Raw genomic sequence first — 25,466 nt, 5'->3', positions numbered from 1 at the left:
ATGTGTCATTCATGTGTGATGCTGTATCCTTACAGAATAACCCGGTGCTGAACTGTGTGTCTAAAGTGTCCTTATTATAATTGATAAGACATTCTATCACACCTCTGTATGGATATGTATTGGATGATTGACTAATGAGCCGGTCTCCCAAATTAATATCGACTTGACTAAATATGCTGCATCCAGGATAATTAATAAATCCTACATTAGCGTCCCTAGCCAGGTTTGAGCCATCAGCGTTTGTGATTCTCACCCGTGTGTAGATATATGAGTCATTTAGATCCAGGTAATCTTCACCCGACGATGAGATGTAAAACTCGATCGGCCCTCCATCAGTGATTGCAGATACAGGTGGGATTTCAATAAATGTACTTTTCTCAATGCTAGTCTGTGTGTATGGGACAGTAAAAAGATCGAGCTCTGTTTTTACACATTCTCCAGAATGACTGTGTAACAGTGCCATTTAGAATATGTCAAGCGCTGCAGTTTTTGAACGAGTGGTTCTGGGTCTCTTCACTCTGCGTGACGGTGTCCGTTTGGTGGCTCTCCTGCTAGGTTTTGTGGTTTTACGCTTTTTAGACAACGGCTGCCCTGGGGGTGGGGTCTTAGATGGTTTGGGCGTATACACATACAAGCCGTTACCGTCCTGCTTAGTGGTTGAGGGTCTGGTTATGTTGGTTATGACATCAGACACTATGCCCGATGCGGCTGTTTTTAGGTGTGGTTTGACTATGCTGACTCCTTTTTTAAACAGCGGTACTGCAAATCTAAACAAGCTACGGAACAACCCACCCAGACCTGTCCCATATTGTGTACTGGTCCCAACATACCCTCCGAGCTCTCCACCAGCCTGTGATAAGTAGTATTTTACATATTTTGAGTCATCAGAGTTGTAGACGGCCATCCTTTTTTTTTCAAAAATGCTGTGTTATCGGTCGGAAGTGTAACTTGACAAACACTTTGCCGTATAAAAAGGGTATGTGTTGATTTCGATCGTCTTTCAAATCAATTTCTATGTCGTCGATTAATGTCTTTGACACAGGTGTGTAGTGTGGGCTGTCAAATTGTAGAATAGGCAACCGGCGGTCATCGTCTGTAATATTTATAGCTCTTAATAGCCTCGCGTGGGCGTCACCCACAAGCTGGTAATCAACGATATCTGCATAAATAAAGATGTTATATTTTCCCCCGTATATGTCTGCGGGGTGCGGGGCATATGTGTTTTTATAATGAAGTGCAAACGGTTCTCCTGTTTTGAATCCTAGGATTTCCGCCAGTCTCCCTCTAAATGTGAGAATAGTCCCCCTAGGCCCCATAACACAGGCATGGTTACTAACGGCGTTGTACTGCATTTTAATGTCTCCAGTGGCTTGGTGCTGTTGACATTTAAAATTAAATTCTTTTATTATCTGTTCCACAGATGCATAATGGCCCACAGACAGTTCGATCATGGTTATGGCTATGGTTCCATCTTTGACGGGGTCATGAATTTCCACTTCCGAATCTGATTGTGGAAAAGTCCGCCATATGCGTGGGTACTGTATCTCTATAACAGCGACCTCATATGGCTGATCCAAAACAATAGGTTTTGCTAGCTTTGTTCTAAAATTAGATATCTTATTACCTGGGTAAACATGTGATGAAGCATTCGAGAAGAGGCTTACATAGAAGCCTGCATTGTTGTTCTTTTTATTCATGCTTTCTCAGTCTATGCTCAGTGTTGAATGAATGTGTGTAGAGCTGCGTCATCTGAGTTAATTACGCCTCAACGATGTCTTTTTCTGGAATCCACGAATTAAAGCTGTTGGGCCATCCTAGCCATTTCACTAGCACCTGCTTTTTCCGACCCACTTTTTTTCTAGCCAATATGTTTTCAATTTTAAATGTTTTGTTTTCATCAACAACCACACGTTGTATCTCAGGCTCATAAAATGAACCTTTCAATACCTCTCCTGCTAGATCCACTAGTCTGTACACTGGGGGCAGTCTCCCTATACGTTCCTTGACTGTGAAAATCTCATCGGTGTAGGTCTGCTCGTATCCTTTTCGAAACTTTCCTCTCAGTTTTGATATTCGTACAGTGTCACCGATATTAAATTTAAAGCGCAGTTCCCTCTGAGGCCTCGTTTTGTACAGCGCGTTGAAGACCGACTTCTCATTATCCTTATTCACCTCTGCCGGAGCCATTTGGATAGATCTGTGATAAGCATTGTTATATGCTTGTGTGAGATCTGGTATGATATCTACATATCTCCGGGAGTTGGCTGATGTTAAGTACTTCCACATTCTACCCTTGAAGCTACGATTGAATCTCTCGACAATACTGCATTTAACCTCGCTAGCTGTTGAGAAATGCTTGATATTATATCGCTTCATTAGCTGTTTAAAGGTTGCATTATAAAACTCTTTGCCTTCATCTGTTTGTAGTTTCACAGGGATCCTACCCTCACTAAGTATATCTTCAAAAGCAGCTGATACAACAGACCCTGTCTTGTTTGTTAGGCATCTAACCCATGCGTATTTTGAGAATACATCTATACATGTTAGCAGATATCTCACATTATCATTATCTGTCACATATTCACACATGTCAACCAGATCGGCTTGAAACTGTTTGTCGACCCCTGTCACCAATACTCTATTTCTGGGGAAATGGATCCTCGCAGGTTTATGGAGTGTGTAGGTGTCGTCTTGTTCTAAATAATGTTTGACCTGAGATAGTGGAGGTGTTACACCTGATGCCTCCCCTGCCGCTATACGTAGCTTATTTAAACTGGCTAACCCCGCAGGATGGGCTGGATCGTGATATATTTTATGCAATGTGCTTTCCATGATTTACAAACCACAAATGACTATGATGTTGATGTTAACAAGTCTTTTTATTTAATTTTCACAAAGACACAATCACAGACAATGGATACTTGGACACCCCACATTAAACCAGATGTAACCCAGCCCAGTAGTTTCCAATCATGCGGAGCATGGCTGGTTTAACACGGCGGGCGCAAGTACTTGCATCTAGCAGGTGCCCAATGTTGTCATTAATGGCGCATACTATATATCGCTCTGATCTCAGTTCACACATGATGTGTTCTGCAACTCTGCGGATTTGTGTTCCAGACCCATCTGCAGTGGATGAGCGTACAAACAGCCGGATGGCAGGGATGAATCGCTCAGTCTGGAGCCTTATCATCACATCATCATAGTAGGTGTCGAAGAAATACTCAGACAATTCCTGCAAGCAGCTGTGTTGCACCTGACTGGGGTGGCCTGTTTGGCATCCGTAACATGTCTCTTGTATAAACTCATTCAAAGCCAACATTAACAGGTGGAGAGTTGCGAGTTTGATGTCGATTACAGTTTCATCCCACAGGTCTGATATGAGGGGGTCCTGCGAGCATTGTGGTGAGGGTGGTGGAGTCTGGAGGGTCGGGATTAGCAGCTCTGTTGATGGTGACTCCAACAGGTCCCACGAGGGCGTGTCATTCTCTGTAAAATGAAAACCACAAGCTCTTAATTTGTCACATAGATACACACTCAACCCCACACACCCGCACATTAAACCTACCAGTTTATTGTTTAGCTGTCGGAAGGTCTTATGATTTTAGGTTTACACAGGGTACCAGGCAAACCAGTCTTCGGACAACTCGCCAGATCGTCAAAAACAAGGCGCTTTCTAATACTCTCGTACGCAGTGTTGAGTCTGTCCTTCTTGATCGCGTCATCAATCTGGCTAAACAGACGCGACAAACCTCTCCAGTCGCACCACTGTATAAAAAACAAGTCCTTAAACCATCTTGTGCGCTCTTCGAGGTTTAGAGGGTATGGATTTAACCTCCAGTTTTCAAGCCCTCTGGAAGCAATAAGACTATCCCTGTCATCACATACACTGAGAAAAATAAAGTCGTCGGGGTTGCGATTGAAACGATCAGCCTCAACCCTGTAAAGCTCAGGGCCTGATGCACTGTTCCACTGGGAAACATACAGCAGCTCTGGGAAACCCACATTGTCCAGGTCCGCACACACTACGGTGCGGAAGAGCTTCCAGTTTTTAGTAGACATGACTTGGGCTTCCCCCCAAAACAATCCCTCACCACAATCTACACTAAGCACAACTGTCCCTTCGGTATATTTAATGGCATACACATACCCTTCGACGCCTCGATATTCTAACTTGAATACAGTTCCATCTGCGGCGTTTCCACAGCGTTGCTTTTTACGTTGAGGACCCCGACTGCATACTCCTGAAGACATACCTAGAGTGCCTATGGCATGGGCGATGTCCTGGCTGGGTGTCATTCCGAGCTCCATAGGTCGATGCGTCGGGGATCCTTAGCGAGCGCGATGTGTCGGTGCTCTAGGTCGATGCGTCGGGTATCCTTAGCGCAATGTGTCGGTGCTCTAGGTCGATGCGTCGGGGATCCTTAGCGCAATGTGTCGGTGCTCTAGGTCGATGCGTCGGGGATCCTTAGCGCAATGTGTCGGTGCTCTAGGTCGATGCGTCGGGGATCCTTAGCGCGATGTGTCGGTGCTCCTCAGACCGTGGCGGTGATGCTCTTAGAATGTGAAAGGATCGCTTTTATACCCATACAACCTAGCACATCCCACTAGGAGGAGTCGTTCCCGCCCAGAGGGTAAGAACACCTGAACACGCATGCGCACACACACACGAAACAGGTCAAATCGGTTTGGCTGGCCGCCATCTTGGACTAGTGCCATCGAATTACTGAACGCGCATGCGCACACGCACGAAACCGGTCAAACCGGTTCTCAAACCGGTTTGGTTGGCCGCCATCTTGGATAGGTGCCATCGTTCAGTTGGCCGCCATCTTGGATAGGTGCCATCGTATTACTACTACCGTCATAGCTTTACCCACAGTTGGCATCTGACATCAAAATCACAGCTCAGCATCATTCAGCCCCTATGTAGAATGTGCCCACAGTGTTCGTTTCAGCCTACGCAACTCTGTGGATATATGTATGCCACGCTCTGCATTTAATCTCAGCGTGCACATCTATCCATCACTATGAGCAGCAAATTCACATAGACCATCAGATGTGTGTGTTAGTTTTAAGGAGAGTGTATTATTAGGCCATTCTGTCTTGAATCATTTCTTTCCCGTTGTTCAAGGCAGCATCTGGCGTAACACTCCTTTGTCCCTCAGTGGGAATTGCCTTCAGGAACTCAGCCTCCACCTTAAAGGAGCCATTTAAGCACTCCAGGCAAATCTGTCACCGATGGATGAACAACAGCAGCTGACAAGTAGATAAAGCCTCGCTGATCAGCAATAATGGACAATTGAGTGGAAAAATGATTGGCTGTGGTGAAAAATGGTGGGGTGGATTGTAATGCAAGTCACAAAGTACTGACGTCAGGGGTACAATTTAGTGTTAACAATTGATCTGTCCAGTTCACAATGTTTGGATAACTGAGTGTCTGAACACTCAGTGCCAGAGGAAGGATTAGTGCTTATTCAAACAAATCCAAAAGTTAGAGAGAGACTGAATAAAATAAACCAAAAGATAAAGATGTAAAGGAAATGATGGATGGATGGATGGATGGATGGATGGATGGATGGATGGATGGATGGATGGGACAACTGTAAAAAACTAACAAGAAGGCATGATACTCATTACACTGGCACCTCATTGTTAATGTGGCCACTTGGAAGCAATAGAGTGGAGCAGGTTGTTACCATATAATTGCTTTTTAACTTATATAATGAATGAAGGGATATATGGTCTGTGTCTGCCCGCATGTTTGCCCTGTGATTGACTGGTGACCTATCCAACTAGTGTACAGATTTCAACAGCACATCTCAGTTTTTCCAGATGATAAAGCAATTCTGCTGTAATAAATGAAAGAAATATTTTAGCGTGACTCTTTGGGCTTCAGTTATAAGACATAAATGTGTAAAATAACAGAAAATTCTGGTAGCTCGTTGTCTAGATGGCCCTGTAATTATAAAACAGAAAGTTATTCTATTTATTTGTGAAAAAAACAGGAACTTTACTGTTATTTAATTATTTATTTATTTAATTACTTCAGTGTAATATGGATAAACGGGGGAGATTTTAAGCTTTTATGACTTCCTTTACACTTTCCAAAGGCATCCAGTGGGCCTGATTAGACTCTTTGCCGGATCGATTCTGGCCCCCGGACCTTATGTTTGACACCCCTGCTTTAGAGTATAATTACTGTAAGCAATCCATGCACATTGTCACATTGTTCTCTCATTTTCATTTGACAAATTGATCTTATAAAAGGAAGATGAATTATAGCTTCTTTAAATGAGATCTGCAGGTCACTTCCTGGCCATTGATTTTTCCTTAAAGAAGATTCATTGTTAACGTTTACAAAGCACAGCAAAATGCACAGGATCACTGACATAAAACAAACTTAAAGCAGACTCAGAGCACATAAGCAGACATTAGGCTCTGCCCTGCCTGCATCAGTAATGTAGTTAAAACAATGGTGTGGATCGGTCATTGTCCCGCTACACTCCACTGTTCGAAGTGGGTTTTTTTGGGAACACAGGATAGTGATGAGTAGGCATTCTCGCTGGACCATTTGATCTTAGGCCAGTGTACAGACTGCTTTGTTGCTCTATTTTCCTTTCCTTTCCTGTTTTCCTGTCTCCCACTCTTGCTAGAAAAAGGTGGCAGTGGGTGAGTGTACACTATGTTCGAGTAATTTAATACAACATGTTCCGCTGTGTGCACTCATAATTTTTGGAGCCTTTTTGGCAGTGGGTACTGTTTACTATGATAGCCAGGGCTGTGATAAAATTGTTATGTGTGTGTTGTTTTTTTTGTTGGGGTTTTTTTTAGCCTTTTGGGCTCTGTTTTTAGGAAATATAATAAAAAGATCCATAACAAATGTCAGACATCAGAGATTCTGGTCTCACATGTCCTAGCCAGATAACCAGCATAACAAAGCTGACTTTTACCATGTAAAATAAGAAAACCTACTGTTGTCAGCTGTGGATTTAGCTGAGCTACATGTTCATGCTAACATGGACATTGTCAACATGACTTGCTGAAGTTCAAAACTGAGCAACAGAATGGGGAAGAAAGGTGATTTAAGTGACTTTGAACATGGCATCGTTGCTGGTGCCAGACCAGCTGGTCTGAGTATTTCAGAAACTGCTGATCTACAAAGATTTTTCCACACAACCATCTGTGGGGTTTACAGGGAAAGGCCAGAAAAAGAGATTATATCCAGTGAAAGGCAGTTCCCTTAGTGATAATGTGTTATTGATCCCAGAGGTCAGAGGAGAATGGCCAAACTACTTCAAGTTGACAGGTAGGCAAAAGTAACTCAAACAACCAATTGTTACAACCAAAGCAGAAGAGCATCTCTGAACAGGCAGTATATTGGACCTTGAAGATTGGAAAAACATTGCGTAGTCTGGTGAGCCATGATTTCTGCTGCAAAATTCTAAATTTAGGGTCAGAATTTGATGTGAACAACTTGAAAGCATGGATTCATCCTGCCTTATATCAATCATTCAGGCAGCTGGTAGTGGTGTAATATGTGGAGAATATTTTCTTGGTAGATTCTGGTAAGCATTTTTGAAACACCACAGTCTACCTGAGTATTGTTGATGATCATGTCTATTTTTTCATGACCACAGTGTAACCATGTTTTGATAGCTGCTTCCAAAAAGATAGCGCACCATGTTATAAAGTTTAGATAATCTCAAACTGGTTTCATGAAGTTCTAGCTATGCTAGCTAACAAGCTAGAACATAGCAACTAGGTTCCTAGTACATATCATGTAACATTTTGGTGCAGGTTTTAGAGTATGTTTACAGAGATTTAGGATGTCTACATTACATGTTTTGTAATATCTGTTCTAACTTTCCTAAATGTCTCCTGTGGAAAATACCCTCCACCTAACAAAAAACAAGTAAAACCACAAATTTTCAAAGAACATTACATCCACTCTGGAAACTAAGCTATATTGAAAGCAAAAAAATAAACTGAAACAAAATAAAAAGTAACTAGAAAATACAAACTATAATCTCTATGCCCTGTGTGAATTTGCTCAATAGTCTACTTCCGCATTCTTTTGGGGTGTTTCAGGGACCAAATAAAAAGGTTTTGCCAGATTATTGAACTCCAACATCTGTAAGTAGATAACTATAACTAACATTTTGATTTATATATTGGAACACTGAATTAAATATGTGTATGTTATATAGGTCTTTATGGTACTGAAACATGCTGTTGGAGCACAGGAGAAACATCAGCGGTTAACAACCAGCTGATGAACATGTCTGAATATTTAGCTGCTTTAGAAACAGATATTTCCCTCAGGAGTTGGTGCACTGCAGACCAATAACAGCTGGTAGGAAAGTGAATATTGGATTTACTGTTATCATTTAGCCGGAAAGCACAATCCCAAACAGAAGCTAATGGTAATGGATATCAGCTGGCTGTTAAAATTTTCACTGTGCTTTTTTTTTTTGATGTTATCACTGAAAGCACTTTACACTTCACGCCACACACACTCCTATTCATAAAGAACTAATGATACATTAGTGCCGTTTCCACATCTTGCCCAAGGACACATCAACATCTATAGTTCCAAAGTTGAAACTACAGATCTTCCGATTAGATTGTTCAGCAGCCAGATACGTGTTGGACAATATGTGTGCATTGTGTTGACAGCTGTTGATGGGCTGTCCCAAGTGGTTAAAACATCAATTAATGTGGGTTTAACATCGTTCAGAAGCAGATGGAAAGATTCCTGTGATACTCTTTGGTTTTCTGCGAAGCATTTTGTTTCTCCACTCAAAATGAAATGTACTACATGAGTGCAGCCTTATTACATCTTCCTCAAAACTTTCTTGCTTTGCTTTGAGCGTTTCTCCATTATTATCCTTCTAATGTCAGCTTTTAATAACGAAGAATAATGACAGTACTGGCTGTGCTTCTCTGAGCCTCACAGCCAGTAATCAGTATTTATTCTGTATCTGTTACATGCTTGTGTGTTAAAGAGAGGTCTGAATCTATGATCCCTTCGCTTTGTCATATTGTCCATTTAAAGTTGTGATGAAAACGAAGGTTAAACAGGTTAGACTATTTTGCAGTTGTGGCTGAAACTGATTATCCGTCCAGATGCACACACAATGATATACAATAGTAACTCCATTCACTCACTTTGTTGGCAGAAGGAAAATTGCCGTCCTCTGAGTATGCTCGGACAGTTGGGATTTCAACTGTCCTTCCAGCAGTAGAGGTTAATTTGCCCGATAACACAAATGAGCCTGAGGCCTGCAAAGGCTTAATTCATTGGGAAATGTTGATTAAAATATTAGCATATGAAAAGATGAATGACCTCAAAGATTCTCTGGATAAAAGCAGTCAAAAGTGGTTGTGTTAGGTCAGCCACTGAGATGAAACCCTTTTGATTGGAAATACATTTTCCGGCTGTTGCTACACAACTGGGAATGTTGTGATGGAGATAAGTGATTAATGTGCTAAATATATGCACTGTAGGATCGACAAGGAAATTGTGTTTCTAAACAATCCGTGTTGTCAAATTTACAGCATATTCGACTCTCCAAAGTCAAACTAATATAATGGAGTCCTTTATCCCAGCAGTCATATCTATCTATCATCCACTGCTGTTTGTGTCACTCAATCTGGTGACTCACAAGTCTTTTGAAATGATTAAAGAGCTTATCCAAAGAAGAAAAACACTTTGGGGAACAATTGGCTTGTTGGTCTCCCATCGCGGCACCTAGTCTCCAAACTTTCTGTGCCACAAAGTTGAGGTAACACTATATGTGTTACACAACAGAAAATAGAAATAGGAGTGGAGCTGTGAAAAAGACAAACTGGCCACATTAGCCTAAAACCCATTTATAGGATTGTGCTAAAATGATGAAAGGCTTCTTTTGCCATAGCCTGCATGTTTTTGAGACTGTGCTCTTGTTTTTTGGGGGGGTTTGTGTGTGCGTGTGTCCGTTTTCCAACATAGCGTTCTAGTTTCCTCTCAACTTTTTTGTTTTGAATTCTTCCATAAATCAAGCAGTGTTTGCAGTCATATCGGTACTTTTGCTTTCTCATTCTGCAGCTTTTGACTCATCTGAGAATGCATGACGTAACCGAAGGTCACGTAGCCCTGTGCGGTCAACGCCAAGATTCCTTCCACTTGGTTTACCTGCTCAGGTAATATCGTGTGACTGCTGCTGCTGTATCCATAGCAATGAACCCCTGCAAATGCCCTCGACCCAGGCTCCTCTGACGGGCTGATTAGCATGCATGGATGAGGCCTGAGCCCTTCACTGATTGGTCCTGTCAGTTCCTGGCATGGGTTCTGTCTCACCCCTGCAGAAGACCCAGCTGGCTGTATGCTGCCCTCCCATCAAGCTCACGCCTGCTGCATTCCACATGACTGGACTTGTCCTCCAGGACCCAGAGAACATGCTCCTATACAGTGAGTGTCAGTGCCAGCATGTCTCACTGAATCACATGAACTGACGGTTGTCTTTCTATGCATGTAGCACAAACTGCAGAAGTAGAAGCTCTAAATCTGCAAGAGAAAGAGGGTTGCTTTGACAGTTGTGCAGTGCAATAAATATCAAATGTTCTTATGTCATCCTATTTTTTCCCTGGTTTCTCTGGGTGAGCTCTTTTCATTATCTCCCCATTCCATTTTGAGGGGGCGACTTCTAAAAATGTCAGCTAAAGAATATGCTGTGTACAGCCTGTCAGCTATCACTTTTGCCCTCTCATTTGATTCTCTGTTGCCTCTGTCCCAGCCCTCCAGCCTAGATAAAAAGGAACCTCTTCTAAGGTGTTTTGCGAGGCATTATGAAACGGTTGCCATGGATACCCAGTCTGAACAGGCTCCACATACAGGCAGCAGAATAGAAAATGACAGATGCAATATTTCACATTTCAGAAATTCCTCTTTCTCTCGTCAGCACACAGGCTGATGGACTGTTGTGTTAAAAATGCCAAAGATCAAGACCCTAAAAATAGGTCTGCCGGGCGATGTTGTGGTCCTCATTTGAGGCGCTGCTTGCTTCGTGTTCCACAGTGACTTGAATGGTGTTTTCCGCCTCATTTTGGTTTTTGTTGTTTCTCCCTGAAGAGATGACCTATATTATCTAGGATGGGAGATCAAAGAAGGCTTCCTCACTGATCTTATGAAGCTCGCGTCTTCCAAGCCCCGAGAATTAGTCCAGATTGCGCAACAGCCTCGCTCCCCTGCAAAATGTGGCCATGAAGGCAAACACTGCATGGAAAAACAGCTTCTTTTGTAGTTGTTCAGCCTACAGGGTTCATGATCCTGCAGTTTAGGAATTGCACAGCTTTTTGATGTTCAGGATTGTAATTACTGCCTTTTCTTTAGGTAATGCATACTCAGCACAATTCTGTTTTGTTGCCCAACTGATAATCATATTCAGAGAAAGTTGTGCATAAACTAGGGATCAATATATGCATTTACTTTTTGAAAAACTTTGGTACAACTCAGTTCAAACTTAAAAGTTGTCCGAGTTTTGTATCTGGGTCTGTTTTATCTTGCAAAAGACACTGGGTCCATATTTTACCCATGAATTCCCATTAGTGTTACAAGCTGATGATATGTGAGCTAATATTGGCCTCTATCCGAGTCCTGGGTCTTTGCTCGCCTATTAATCAGCCATTTACACTATGTGGAAATGAAACAGGGCCACCAGTGGGAACCAGCTACCTGCTGGGAGCAAGCATTCACCTGCTGCTCTCTATTCACACCCTCTCCTGATACTTCCTCATCAATTTATTGGTCTCTCTTCCTGCGATGACTGGGCGTCTTGCTCCATTTCCAGCGTGCTGCATGATGTCAGTGACGCATGGCTGCTGAACATAGAACCGGACGGACCCGAAATGCCCATATGTCTCCATGACCTGTATCAGTCTTAGCGCTGTCATGCATCTCATTAGCCACAACCACAATCTGCACATGGACCCAAATGGTCATTCATCAAATGGAGGTCTTCTCCCAACAGCACCTGAGTAGTGGTGCCGAAGATGGTTACTCTGGGAAACTTTGGTGTGATTTATGAGGAGGCCCAACATTCCCATGTTGTGGAAGATAATGAACATAGTGGCTCTATGGGCCAAGAGACTGATGCGTCTGGAGTTAAGCTTTCATTGCAATGGGTTTAGGTAAAGAGTAGAAATTCAGCTTTTTGACCCTGTTTATATACCTGCAGCAATTGGGGAGCTTGGTGGATTCATTGAGTTCTAACAGATAATCTAGTCAAACGATAAGTCTGAGGATATTTCATATTTTCTTGGAAATAACAAAAAAATGGCAAAACCCACAAAATATATAGATGCTGCTAACAACTATTGATTATGTGGCAATATTCTAATAACTTAGAGCTCCACGAATGTAGCTAAACTAGTTAACCCTTTACAGCCGATCGGAGCGGGCACGCTCTGTTTTGCGTAACTATTTTTAAATCCCGGTAGCTCTGCAACCAAGTAAGCTAGCGCAATAATTTTTTTTGCATATGAAACTGGAGGAGTTGTACTTACGTCTTATGCCATCAGCTTGTCCTAGGTCACAGTTTCCTTCCACATATAGCTTTGCAAAAACTGCATAAAAATCACTTGCAGCAACAAAAACATGATATTCCAGAAACACGCTTCGCCGATCCATCAGCTGTTTGTAACACTTCCTACGTCCATCAGCGCGAACTATCACATGACCGCATGACCTGCCCGAAACCGGAAGTGACGTCATTTTGCGGAAATGTAGTTTTTTACGATCGGGGCCTTATGAGCTTGTGTTTTACTTGTTATGTGTTTTAAAAAGTTATGTTTGACTTTATGACTTTCTGTGTCGTTTCTGGGATGCTTAAGACTCATATTGCACTGCTGGAAATAGTTTATTTTGATGCATATGCTGTTATTTTGCAAATTTGCACTATAATATTTATTTTCGTTTTTCCTGCAGTATATAAAAATTGGTGTATTTCAAAAATAAAACTATGAAGACACTCAAAATAAATTTCCTGTGGTGGGAAACTAGTTTGTGTAACTTTTTTGTATTTACAGTTTTGAGGGATAAGCCTCTTAAATTTCTCTAACTAGAAATATATGTTAAAAAAACAAAAACGATTTTCAATTTTTTTGTAGTTTATTGCACTTTTTTGCAATTTATGTAATTACTATGCACCTAATGCAGACATATTATTAAAGTTTGGGCTATAATGGTTGTATTGATGTATAGCAACTTGAAATGCTCCCAAAAATGGCTCCACAGCATGTAAAAATATAATATAAGCTCTGGCGAACTTGGTTCTATGGTAGGTCTTAAAGGGTTAAAAACATCTATGAAGCACATTGTTGCTGGGGGTTTGTTTGTTATAATGAACATGGGCAATGTAATTTGTTTTGTGTCCACCACTCACCCCTCTGCTTTTGTAGCTATTTTTAGAGAGTCAATTGTGTATTCACCTGCAGCTGAAAATAGGCCCCTTAATTTTAGTATGAGTAATGTTTTCTAAAGGTCAGTGCCCAACGGTTTAAGGAGATTATTTTTCAAAGAATTAAAAAATATAATTCGTGTTCTTATTCTGAATATATTTTTGTACAGGCCAGTGGGCACTGGTTAGGGATGTGAGCCCTAAACATTGTTGCCTTTTGTTTTGATTGGATTTGATTTGAAGAAAAAAATCCTTTATCCTTTAATCACTGAGAGCTCAGATCAGAAAAAAATCAGCTTAACTGATGAACCATCATCACTCTTGGTCATCACCTCTAAGAGCTAGAAATGTGGCATGACCTGATCTTTTGAACTGACTCCTAACTTCAGGTGTAATTGTGGCAGCATTTCCTGGGGGCAGCTGATCTCTCGCTGCGCCCACATTCCAAGTTCCTACATTCCCAATTAATTTATGAGACCAAGCTAAGAAAGAAATGAACTGAACGCCCCGCAGCTCCTGAAACTGCTTCAGACGGATCTTTTAGCTGTTAACCGGCATATTACACTCAAAAAGAATGTTGGATGAGGAAATGGAGCCAAAGGACAAAGTGAATGTCTTCTTCTGTGCTGTGGCTGTGCAGATACAGTAACAAAGCTGGTTATGTTTCAGTTGCAGAAGCGCTGGAGCTATTTTTGACACTACAGTATATGAGAGCTTCTCTGTGGAGATACTTCGATATGTGAGAGATGATGTGGGGTTTTTTGTTTTTTGTTTTTGGATAAGGATCAGAATGTTCTATAGAAGCAGATTTGTTAGGGCTTGAATAGAACTGTATATGCAGGGCACATCATTCATAGCGAGCAGGACCGGAGGCTGGTGTTTTAAATAACCGTGACAGACATGATATGATCACTGAGGAATAAATTGAATTATTGAATTACTGCTGATGGAAGACCCAGTATTAGAAGACTAAAACATAGCGAAAGCTCTATATCGCTCTTTCCATCCCATCTTTTTACTTTTTACTTTTTCATATTCCTTCATTTCTTTCCATATGTAGTGAAAACCAGCTGTAATTTATCACTGTGCTGTAGGTGAATTTAATTACCTGGGGAAGTCTTGATAATAAATGATTAAGTATGCAAGGGCATAGTCATTAGGGAAAGTTGGGAAGTCTGCAGATTTTTTTAAGTAGAAGTTTCTACAAAAGTCTGCAGTCTGCTCTTTTTCCTTGTGTTACAGTGGAATACATCTTTGGCGTGGAACACATAGATTGAAGGCGCTGATCGTGGATCCCATCCCATCCTCTATTTGAGACAGCAGAGTGAGCCCAAACTTTATTTGAATTCCCTGCATTTCCTATCTCGCCTGTACTGATAAACAGCAAGAAGAGAAAAAAAAAACCCTTTGAAATACAGTGCAATCAAAAAATAGAGAAAAGTGTCAGGCTAAACTTGTGAATCTGAGAGTGGGATCTCAGGCTGATTACTGATTGGAATGAAGTGTTGTTGAAGGGGGGTGTAATCTCTTGAAAATGAGATCGTACTAGAGAATTGATGTGCAGATAATGATGTGAATAAGTGTGTTGACTGCAGTGCTTTGGATTGCATCTGTTGCTATCTTTAAAAATAGATAGCAACAGATGTATATTTAGAACATCAACGATTAAGAGATGCAGGAGGTAAGTATTTCCTCTTTTTTTTTTGCACCAAGCTGCTTTCAAAAGCTGCTTAAAGTGACTGAATTAAAAGTGTAACCACATCAAGACAAGAGATGCTTTCACTTGCCCTTAAAAATAACAGACACACAACTTATATTCAATCAAATATTCAATAAATCATGTTAAGACACGATCTGTGCTGATTCTTTTGCATCACTATCTGTTGACTTATTTTCATGGAACATCATATTTTGGAATGTTTGTTTGCAGTAGCAGGATTTTAAGTCTCTGTCAGAAACACTGAAACGTCTGTTGTGTCACTGTGTCTTACTATACCACACAAGCTTAGAGCTATACAGAAATCTGTTCCAGACCTACAGACCTACAGTGCACCAGTCAACACTGGGGATTAAAGACAGCTCTTTAAAACCCCGTCGGATTATTTACCATGTCTCTGTATATTTCGACTCTGACTGCGGCATGCACGCTAGAGTTTTTTCTCTGTTCCTTTCCTCTAATTTATGCCATAAACAAAACACATTTCTGGGTCATAAATTTGCAGCCAACTCTCTGGAGCATCAGAGCTGAGCTTTGTTATGTGTGCTTCCTCTGGCCAGTGTAGAGCTGCTGCCTCTGTCTCCAGTCTCACATCACTAAAACACATCTGGACTCTGTCATATTTAATTTTGTTAAACACAAAGACACAGCATATAAGCAATTATAGCAATCTAACCCAACTGGGGGGAAGGTAAGGATAGAAAACCAAATGATAGATGATGCATTTGGTGTATTTAAATGTGGACTTCAACTCCACTATGTGCAGTTTTAAACCCATAGTATAGTAATTCACTCATGCATGGTATTTCTGCTTGTTTAACCACATGCAAATGAAAAGCCTGGATGACAAGTTGCAATTGTCATCAAACTCCCCAAACAACAGTGCAAATACATAAATCAAGGAAAGTCTCATGGTGCAGAATCTTTGTCTTTCTATAGAGGTAAGAAATCCTGAAAAATCTGGAGGTGTTTGCAGTATGATAACAGCTCTCCCCTTTCTCGTTACTCAATAATCACCACCAATGGAAATGCGGTTGGCCCGCCCCTGCCGGTCTATTGTGAATCTGCGTTCAACTGGGTACCACTCTTCCAGCCTTGGCACCAAAGTGGCGCACCACGACATGCACAGCTGAACGAGGAGTGCGCCTTTGAAGATGTTTGATTGCCAAGCTACAATTTCTGGTGAGAGACGCGCTGATTTACGATTTTATTTAATCTGCGGTTTTTATCAGGCGGGCTATTTTTCGCGCTTATGAAGCGGGTCTGATTCCCGGTGTCGAGGTAGAACGAGGTTTGTGAAGTGGTTTAATTCTGCGACCGCCTCGTTTAGGTTGGTAGTATTTGTGAAAATCGAGTAAGTCGACATGAGTTTTTGATGTCAGGAAGGCGGTAGACTCAGAGCACTGGGCACTGGAGTCCGTTTACTTTCATTTATGATGCTGCTTTTTATACATATATAAATATTTCGATTGGTCTTCCTGATAGCACGCCTCCTCTTTCAAATGCACGACAGATAAAAATGTGTAAATAGAGCACCATTTCAAATGCGGATCGGCTCATGCCGCTTAACTTTTTTATGGTCGTGGTGTTGCCAATAGATACCGATTTCGCATAAGTTGTGAAGGCAAAGCAGGGAGAGCCGAAGGCATTGCTTGCTATAATTTTTTATTTACGACACAACTCTGAATTGTAGTTTCAGTTATGAAACCACGAGCTTCGTCAGGGCCGTGGAAGAAATATGGATGTTTGTCATCTGTCTGCACCTTGTGAGACCCCCTCCTCCTCCAATACCGTATTTGGCTTTGTGTTGGAGCGAGAAGCGTGCGTCGTGGTTCTGGGCATTTTCACGGCACCCCCAGCTCCACGGCAGCTCGTGTTTGCTTCACGGGATTTTTTACAACAGAAGGGAAACAGATGCGCCCTAATGTCAACAGCCGATTACTCACACAACATTGCGCGAAAAATGCGCCCCCGCAGCTCAGACGGACTGAGCGTTAAGACCACCCTGGTCTCCGTTTTGCCACACGAGCTGGGGGGGTTTCTTTTTTGGGGGGGCGGGGGCGAACCGACGGGTTGGCAGCTTCCTGTTCAGCACCGCAGACAGAGACAAAATCCGACTTGTCCACACCCACTTTTGGTCCACGTTACCGCTGCCCTTCTCTCCCCAAACATAGAGAGAGTACCGCCTACGCCTTATCGGTTTTAGTGCAGGTTGAGTTGCTCTCGCCCAGGACGTATTTTGAGTGGTTATTGGATGTGATATACACTGAAAGTCGCTATAAACAGCAGCTGAGTACCTGTGTGATGTTTGCTGAAGCTCAGGTGCAGAGGTCCGTGCTCTACTTTCGTTGGAACAGCATGTAATAACTTGAATTATAAAGGGATTTCGAAGGCCATCGTGATTATTATTTTGTCCCACGACAGCTTTTGAAAACGTCTTATTAAATGGAAGGAGTGTCATGAATAAGTTATTCACGAACCCAAGATCTAAGTCTTACACAGTCAGGCGTGATTTATAAAATTAAATATCTAGCTATAGACACAATCAGACAGGGGCTAGAATCTGTCTAATTAATCATTCTTATCCTCTGATTGTTATTCACCACATGTGGTTGGTGCGCATCAGCAGATGTCTGTAATCATGATAAGTGTTGGTGGCTTCGTTGCCCTTTGAACCAGAGCTTCTACGATCAGTCAGCAGTGGCTGGTCTACGTTGCAGAGAAGCTCTCATATACTGTAGTGTCAAAAATAGCTCCAGCGCTTCTGCAACTGAAACATAACCAGCTTTGTTACTGTATCTGCACAGCCACAGCACAGAAGAAGACATTCACTTTGTCCTTTGGCTCCATTTCCTCATCCAACATTCTTTTTGAGTGTAATATGCCGGTTAACAGCTAAAAGATCCGTCTAAAAACCCCAAACAAATTTAAACATCCTACATGGCTGTGTTGCTGTGTAAACACATGGCTAATAGCTCATATTTGCCTTTGTGATGTGGTGTGTGTGTGTGGATGCAGTCATGTTGAAGCACAGCTGCACTGGTTGATGACGAAATGGATTTGGGTGGAAAGCAGGAAGGGATAGTGTTTTATGGGAGAGATTGGTGGAAGAAATGAGAGGCAGAGAAAGAGAAGGAGAGCAAGAAAAACAGAGTGAGGTGGAGAGAACATGCCTGCTGGCCTCCTGTCTGGACACATTACATTTTCATAGGCTGATATCGCACCGGCACAGCTGAATATAGATAACAAGCACTTCTTGTTCTACGCTGTCAACTTGGGTTTTTGTCTGTCTTTTGCTTACGTCTTCAGATTTGTAGATCCAGCAGCAGCAGATGTATACTATCTTTTATTTAGACTCCTTCTGATGACTAATATTTGCCTCTGCCTTTAGTCGGATTAGTGCAAAGAAGCAGGCTAAATAAACCTGTTGCGTAATCTGAGATTCAGGGCTGGATTAAATCACTGGCAGACCATGAAAATTAGCCATGGCCCTCCTTTAGGTCCTCCTTGGACAGATTTTGTTGCTAATATCTTACTAGTATTCCACCTCTGATATTTTTTTTACACCTTAAAGAAATTCTTGACGAGAATTTGATGAAAAATAAAAACATGTCTGTACAGCAGATACACAGCTTGAGCAAAAGTTTTGAAACAGGCAACTTCATTGTACCCAGTAGTAATGAAATCCCTCTGCCAGGTTCTCTAAAGCTCACCAAAGAATTAACTTCTCCCCATGCTTTACACCTTTCTTCTAAACTAACCTTCACATGTTAGCATTTTTATTTTTTTAGAGTGAAACTAGATAAATGCTAAGACTCTTATCGTTTGAGCTTACCGAGATCTGACTTGTAGTAGTATGCAGTATGCAGTAAACATCCTCTCTGCTCTCTCCTCAGGCTTATCTTCTCTCTCTTTTGTTTTGTGTTCTCACAGACTGAGTGACAAGCCTGTGGTGTAGTCGCCACCATGATAGCCACGGGTGGCCTGCTGCGCATGAACAGGCGCCAGGATTCGCTCCGATCGAAAAACCGAGCGGAGAACAAACGGAAGAGGAAATCCAAGAAAAAGAAGAAAAACGATGTGGTGGTGGTGAAGGGCAAACTCAATCTCTGCTCCCCTGCTGGTTTGGTGGCCGCTGTTGGAATTATAGTTCTTATGGTTGGGATTTCCATGGCTGTACTGGGCTACTGGCCCAGCCAGAACCAGCAGGAATACCAGGAGCGCCGCAGAACCGGGGGATTTCACACCAGCAGGATGAGCTATTCCAAAAGTCCTCAGATTACCTCCAACCTGACCCGTGGTGAGCCTTCCTCTGGCCAATCAAATCTGTTCAACCAGAGTCATTCTAACACCAGTGTTTCCAGCCCGTCCCGTCACTGTGGCTTTTTCTGTGACTTCCTGGATAACTATTTGTATTCAGACAACCTGAAAGTCTTCGGACCACTTGTGATGGGAATTGGTATCTTTCTCTTCATTTGTGCTAACGCCGTCCTCCATGAAAACCGAGACAAGAAAACTAAAATCATAAACCTGAGGGATATCTACTCCACAGTGATAGATCTGCACAGCATACGATCAAAGGAGTACTCACCTCTGAACGGCATGGTGAATTACACCCAGTCAAAGAGTGCAGAAGGGCCGTCGGGTACATTCCCAACAAGTGGGATGCTTACTCGCAGTTCCTGGCCCTCCACTGGAATCACTTTCAAAGGTGAGGTAGATGGCGAGGAGGTATTCAGACGCTCCTCATTGGTCAGCAGGCCTCGTAGCTTGTCCAAAGATGTGCAGAGCTTCACAGAGACTGTCTATAGCATCTATAAAGACTACAGCAATAGCAGTGAGCAGGCACCTCAGCCCCGACAATGGGAGACCACCTCCATCGTCACCTCTTCTGTGAACGCTTTTACCCTGCCAGTAATCAAACTGAACAACTGTGAGGTGGGGGAGAAAGCAGAGGCAGAGGGATGCTCAAAGGAGGAGGTTGTTATAGAAGCTGCTGCTGAAAACATAAGTGAGGAGGGACAGGCCAGCAGCAGCAGCCAGAGAGACGTGATGTACGGTAAGCAGAAGGAGGCTTCGATCATGGACTCTCCTCCTCCTCACCGGAGCCACGAGGACACCGACACAGGTATCCAAGAGGGGGTGCCGCAGGCTCAGCGTCAACCGCAGAGGCCTCAGCTGTTTCCGCCATCTCCTGTTGCCAGGGCAATGGGTTCACGGCTGTCGCTCAACTCTCTCACGGATCAGCCCAGGCCAGCACGCCGCTGCAGCTTGTCTGTGTCTGGGTGCCGTCAAGGTGACAGAGCCAGGCGGTTCAGCTACCCCCGTCTGGAGCACTCCAACAGCAAGGGCTACATAAAACTGAATGACCTGGGGGGTGAATCCTTCGAAGCCCCCGACGCAGACACTTCTTTGGTGGCCCCTAAACAGGAAGTAGCAATGGACGCAGCAGCGGCAGAGGAAGAAGCTCAGGGACAGGACAATTTGGCGACACCGAGCACCTCTGGAGAATCCTAGGCCTCTTAAAACTCTTTGATGTCTTGTTATTTGCTTCGCACCCTCTTATGTGATTGCTAATGGGTGAAGCTGGCCATTAGAGAGGAAAGGAAACACGGAGAGTAAGCAACTAAGGACTATTGAAACATAGCCATGAATACTCAAGAGCAAGACTCTTTATAAATACACCAGACCAACAGTTCAAAATTCAGATGTAATTTTTCTATTTTTTCAATGTAGCAAGAGCAATACTAAAGACTTGTAAGGAGATTTAGAAATGGTTTGTAAAAAAAAAAAGAAAAGAAAAGAAAATTTGATCAGATGAGGGTTTTTTTTTCTTTTGTATAAGAGTAAGGCAAACATTGTAGCTTGTAGAATTGCCAAAACTTTCACTCTGAACTACTGTCCAACATGTCGTACTGTAGCATTAACATATGCCACAGATATTTAAATAGTCTAGATTTGCTTCTCTGCATTGTTATGTGAATACCACGTGAATAGGTGAACTGAACTGAATCTCAGGTAGATGTCTGGCTTAGGATCGGGACCTTGAGGACAAGGTCTTCCCTATGTGCACACACTTGTTTATATGAAACATTCATGGTTTAATAAATTTGACTGTAACACCTCCATTGGGTCTAATAGATGTCTTTGTGTGATATTAGATTAAATGCCACGAATGCAAAATGGCTTGTTTGCTCCAAATAGTTTCACTTGCGTTAAGAAAAATTAAAAGGATTAAAAAACTGGAAGTCGGACTATGATTGATTGTGTGGCAAACGTAGAGACTGTATGGATTTTTTTTTCCTGGACTTTAGCCGTACTTCTCATTACTGGGAAACACTGCAGTGGTATTGATGTTTTATTATTTCTGCCAGCTGAACCGAGACCAGTGACCTATAAGTGACCTTTACAACAGTCTTCTTAATAATTGTCTTCACTATTACAAAGGGAAGTTAACAGCTGAGTATCTGCTCAAATGGGTGACAAAATAAACAGGGAAAAATAAAATGGGCGTTTATTGATAATAGTGACTGTCATAACTGTCAGTGCCCAATAACTCACCTGGTTGAGCAGGTGACCCGGAGGTCAAAGGCTGCTGTATAGGGGTCTGAGCACAAGTCTAGATCAGATAGTTTCCTGTGTGTCATTTCCGCACGATCTCTTCTACTGTATTGTCAAATAAGGCCTCAAAATGCTAAAAAAAAAATCCCTTGAAAATCATGTTCAGCTGAGATCTGGCAGATAGATGCTAATCATTCAACAATCCCTTGTATGCAAGCAGGTGCATTTATTACTGTTTCTCCATTTACTTAAACAGATTTTTCCATACAACTTGTATGATTAGCACCAAAAAAAACCCCAAACAGGTAGTATTCAGTTATCCTAAGTGCATCAATACTCCTGTTTTGTGGCAATTTATACATAGAGTTTATCATATGTCTACATGACTTCATCATAATCTGCTACTGTACTATTGTACTTTTTAACCTCACTGCAGTTATAGATACACCTTTAAGTTGTGCACATAAAATACAATAGACTTACTCTATAGCCAGCCCTATATTTTTTTTTAATATAGTTACTTATATGAGATAAATGCATGCCTTGTACTGTTGTAAATGCATATTGCACCACTGCCACTTCACTGTGTATACAGTGCTGCGCATCATAGAGCCAGGCCCCTTTCTTTACATTTTGCTTCTAAAATGCTTTCTTGTATTTTTTTAAGAGATCTTGAGCAACAGTTCTCCGGGGCTTATGAAGGTCGTTCATAAAAGTGCCATCAGATTTTGAATCTACCATGCAATACCATCTGTCAAGTGTCCGATTAGCAACGGCTTTGTTTTTTGTTTTCTCAGCATAATGATGATCCAAACACACTGCCACTGCAGTAAAAGCATGAGTGAACACTATCAGTCATGCATTGGCCTCCCCAAAGCCCGGACCTTAACATTACTGATGCAGTGTGGGATCAAATGTCAACCAACAGTCCTTCAACAAGCCTGGAGAACAATTCCTTAAGTATACTTAAAGAAACAGACAGTTCAGAGTTCAGGCTGTGTTGAAGAGTAAAGGTAGCTATAGCAAAACGTTGACTTTCAAGCTCATTGGAAGTACACAGACTCTGTTTTTGCCTTATACACATTTCTATGTATGCTTGCATCCGTTTCAATAAATTCCTGTGACTATTTTTATTTTCTTTGTTAAATAAAAAGAAATAAGGGGTACTTCAAGACTGTTGCACAGCACTCATCTTCCAAGTCCTACATATTGTTAACAGTTCTTACAGGATCAGACAAAAAGTCCACTTCGAAGTTTGCAGACTATTCACGAGAGGAGCCAGCGCAGCTCAGCCTAACGTGGCCATCTAGTGGTCATGTGATGTTTGAAAAAAACAGAAGAAGAAGAAGAAGTACAAAAAATAAAGCGACCAGCAGGTGGCACTGGGTCTATGCTGGTTGAGTCGTGGGCGTGCCCGTTTATGAGCACCACGGGGCCGATTTCTTTTTAGAGGCAGGAGGGGGCGGGGTCAGCTCGCTCCGTCTCTGGGAAGGTTTGCCAAATCTGGCGCTCACAGGTGTGTGATCCCTTTCACCCGGACGAGACCCACGCAGGGGATTCCTGGTCTTCGTAGCGCTCCCTGACCAACAGCTGGCGTTTGGGGAGTTTGTGTCCCCTCGCTGAACACTCAGGTAAAGTGCTCGCTTGTGTTTACACTGTTGTTTAGTTTGTGTGTCGAAAAACAGGCTGTCACTATATGAGCACGAGCAAACTTAAGTCGGGTTTTTTTTTGTAATTAATGCAGCATTAGGATGTTATATGTGGTTGTTAATATTTCTAAAGGGCTATTCTCGTCGTCTGACATATCTTAGTAATGTTCTGTTTCATTTTTCATGTCTTTTTTCCGTTGCAATCACCGGGCTTTCCACCACAACTTGACCTGCTGCTTTCCCGGCGATCTGTTACATTTCAAACGGTGAGTACAAGTGTTTATGGGCAACAATGTGAAACACACAGAGAGACAAGCACAAGGAATAATTTGGAGTTAGAACAAAATACGTTTCAAGCGGCAGCCACTTCACACATTATACTGCAGAGTAAAGGGCCAAACAGACGCGATCAATACTTTACCTCGCTTTATTTTGAAAATCTAACGTGACGGAGCATTGAGAAACTTCGTGTAACAGCTGTTTAAAAGTGAAAACAAGTCAGATCCATTTCTTCCCGATACAAATACAAAGCCCTCGATAAATCTAAGTTCTGTGTCACACTTTTGACTCAAGTCTTTTACAATTTGCTGAATGCGTCTATAATCTCCTCATCAGCATTTTTCTCGGGCTATTTCTTAACTCGTTTCTTCTCATAACTGCTGAGGAAGCACTTCTTGTTTTCTTTGACACGCACACATACAGACACACACAGACACCTGATTAAATGTTTGCTGGGCACAGACAGGCTATTCGGAAAGGGGAAGTTGTCACAGCATGTGTTTCCTCTCCTTGAAATAGAGAAGACGTTTCTGTTATAATATTCTCTTTCATCTACACTGAACTGAACATTCATCTCATGGCATTGTTAATAGGGAGGTCCATATGGCTGCAATGAAATTTTATTTGATATTTAATCTTTTAGATATGTATGTATCTTAATATGGGACAGTGCGTTTTATAGTGCCATCTGACCATTTGCACTTGAGTAATTTCAGCAGTTTTATAAGGTCGAATGATGAGTTTGAATGTACAGGACTGAGGAGATAACACCGGCCAAAGTCCGTGGGACTTGTCTTGTTCACTTGCTTGTGTGTGCAGTCTTTGATGTTTCTGCGGATGATTGGTAGCATTTTGCTGAGGCTTAACATTTCTTGTACCCCATGAGCTGGCTTGGACTGGCCAAAATGTTCTCACTCTGTCATACCAGAGGAAGTAGTGTTATTTAATTTTGTGTCTTTCACTGATATGTTAGCGTTGTCGTTAAGGACAACTTGGACCACAAAGAATGGTTGGGTTGTTTTTTTGTTTTTTTTTGTTTTTGTTTTTTTGATAGTTTTTTTTAAACCCTTCTAACTAAAAACACATTTTAGCTGATTTTTTTTAAACCCATTAACTCCTATGAAATCGTTTCTTTTATTATCATTATTATTATTATTATTTTACTTCAGTAGTATATATTTTGTTATTTTGGTTGCTTGGGGTCAAGTTAACATATTGTTTGTTTTTGTTTTGTTTTTTCAACTTGTTAGCTAACAGTTGTTTTACATACCCAGTCGTCACAGTGGATCATTTACACTGGTGTTACATTTTCTGTGTACACAAATATGCGAGCTTCTGAGTAACATAAAATTTGCCTTCAGCCAACCAGCAAGTTTGTCGTGACTGCGTGGAGATGTTTGTTTTCTTGTTATGCATGGCCAAAGAATTGGAGAGTATAAGGTCTGTTTGACTTCTTTCAGCACTGTTTTGGTCTCTACCAACTGCTGGATGAAATGGCTGTCTCTATATCCAGCTGCAGATGGTGCCCAAGCAAAGCTACTTTAGCGCTAACATTCCTGTCAGGATAGGTAAACAGTTTGCATTCTGCAAAGGCAAATAAAGCCTCAGCGAGCTTTGGGTGATAAAACTCTTTCAATCATTTGCTAAAAGCATCCCTCTCACTGCTGCATTGTTTTTATTTCATACATTGCTATGATGATAATAATACAGCCAGTTTAAATATTCAAAGCAGGTAAAATAAGTATTATTTATGAAAAGTTTAATCCACAAAATTTTTGCTAATTTGCTTCTTCACCGGGAATTTGTAAGTTTGTGTTGACCACT

The 25,466-nt window shown here is 41.9% G+C and overlaps 3 protein-coding genes across 4 annotated transcripts in view; 2 read left to right on the top strand and 1 right to left on the bottom strand.

Moving 5' to 3' along the window:
- tmem200cb (transmembrane protein 200C, genome duplicate b) overlaps positions 1–21,401 on the top strand; it is a 36,574-nt gene extending 15,173 nt beyond the window's left edge. Inside the window, exons 2-4 of one of the 2 annotated variants that reach the window (XM_085255140.1) lie at positions 10,088–10,182; positions 10,348–10,450; positions 19,087–21,401. In XM_085255140.1, coding sequence (XP_085111266.1) covers positions 19,120–20,670 — 1,551 coding nt within the window. In that variant the 5' untranslated portion in view covers positions 10,088–10,182; positions 10,348–10,450; positions 19,087–19,119 and the 3' untranslated portion in view covers positions 20,671–21,401. Of the gene's footprint in view, positions 1–10,087; positions 10,183–10,347; positions 10,451–16,197; positions 16,336–19,086 lie in introns of those variants that run through there. The other variant, XM_085255139.1, reaches the window with a different exon arrangement.
- On the bottom strand, positions 2,906–4,785 carry LOC146553312 (uncharacterized). The gene has a single exon (XM_085255007.1). It carries the CDS (start codon positions 4,309–4,311, stop codon positions 3,580–3,582), a length of 732 nt encoding a protein of 243 aa, XP_085111133.1. The 5' UTR covers positions 4,312–4,785; the 3' UTR covers positions 2,906–3,579.
- Positions 21,402–23,191: 1,790 nt separating the features above from the next.
- epb41l3b (erythrocyte membrane protein band 4.1-like 3b) overlaps positions 23,192–25,466 on the top strand; it is a 54,627-nt gene continuing 52,352 nt past the window's right edge. Inside the window, exon 1 of the mRNA XM_085256006.1 lies at positions 23,192–23,345. The gene's annotated coding sequence lies outside the window, so the exon portion shown is untranslated. The remainder of the gene's footprint in view (positions 23,346–25,466) is intronic.

The sequence above is a fragment of the Mchenga conophoros genome, linkage group LG18, assembly GCF_057382185.1.
Source record: "Mchenga conophoros isolate Kocher_MC1m ecotype Shallow Benthic linkage group LG18, M_conophoros_male_GT1.1, whole genome shotgun sequence".
Classification (NCBI taxonomy): Eukaryota; Metazoa; Chordata; class Actinopteri; order Cichliformes; family Cichlidae; genus Mchenga; species Mchenga conophoros.
This window is presented reverse-complemented; position numbering and strand designations above follow the sequence as displayed.

Coding starts and splice junctions, on each gene's coding strand:
- LOC146553312 (XM_085255007.1), bottom strand. CDS start 4,311: ATGGAGCTCGGAATGACACCCAGCCAGGACATCGCCCATGCCATAGGC.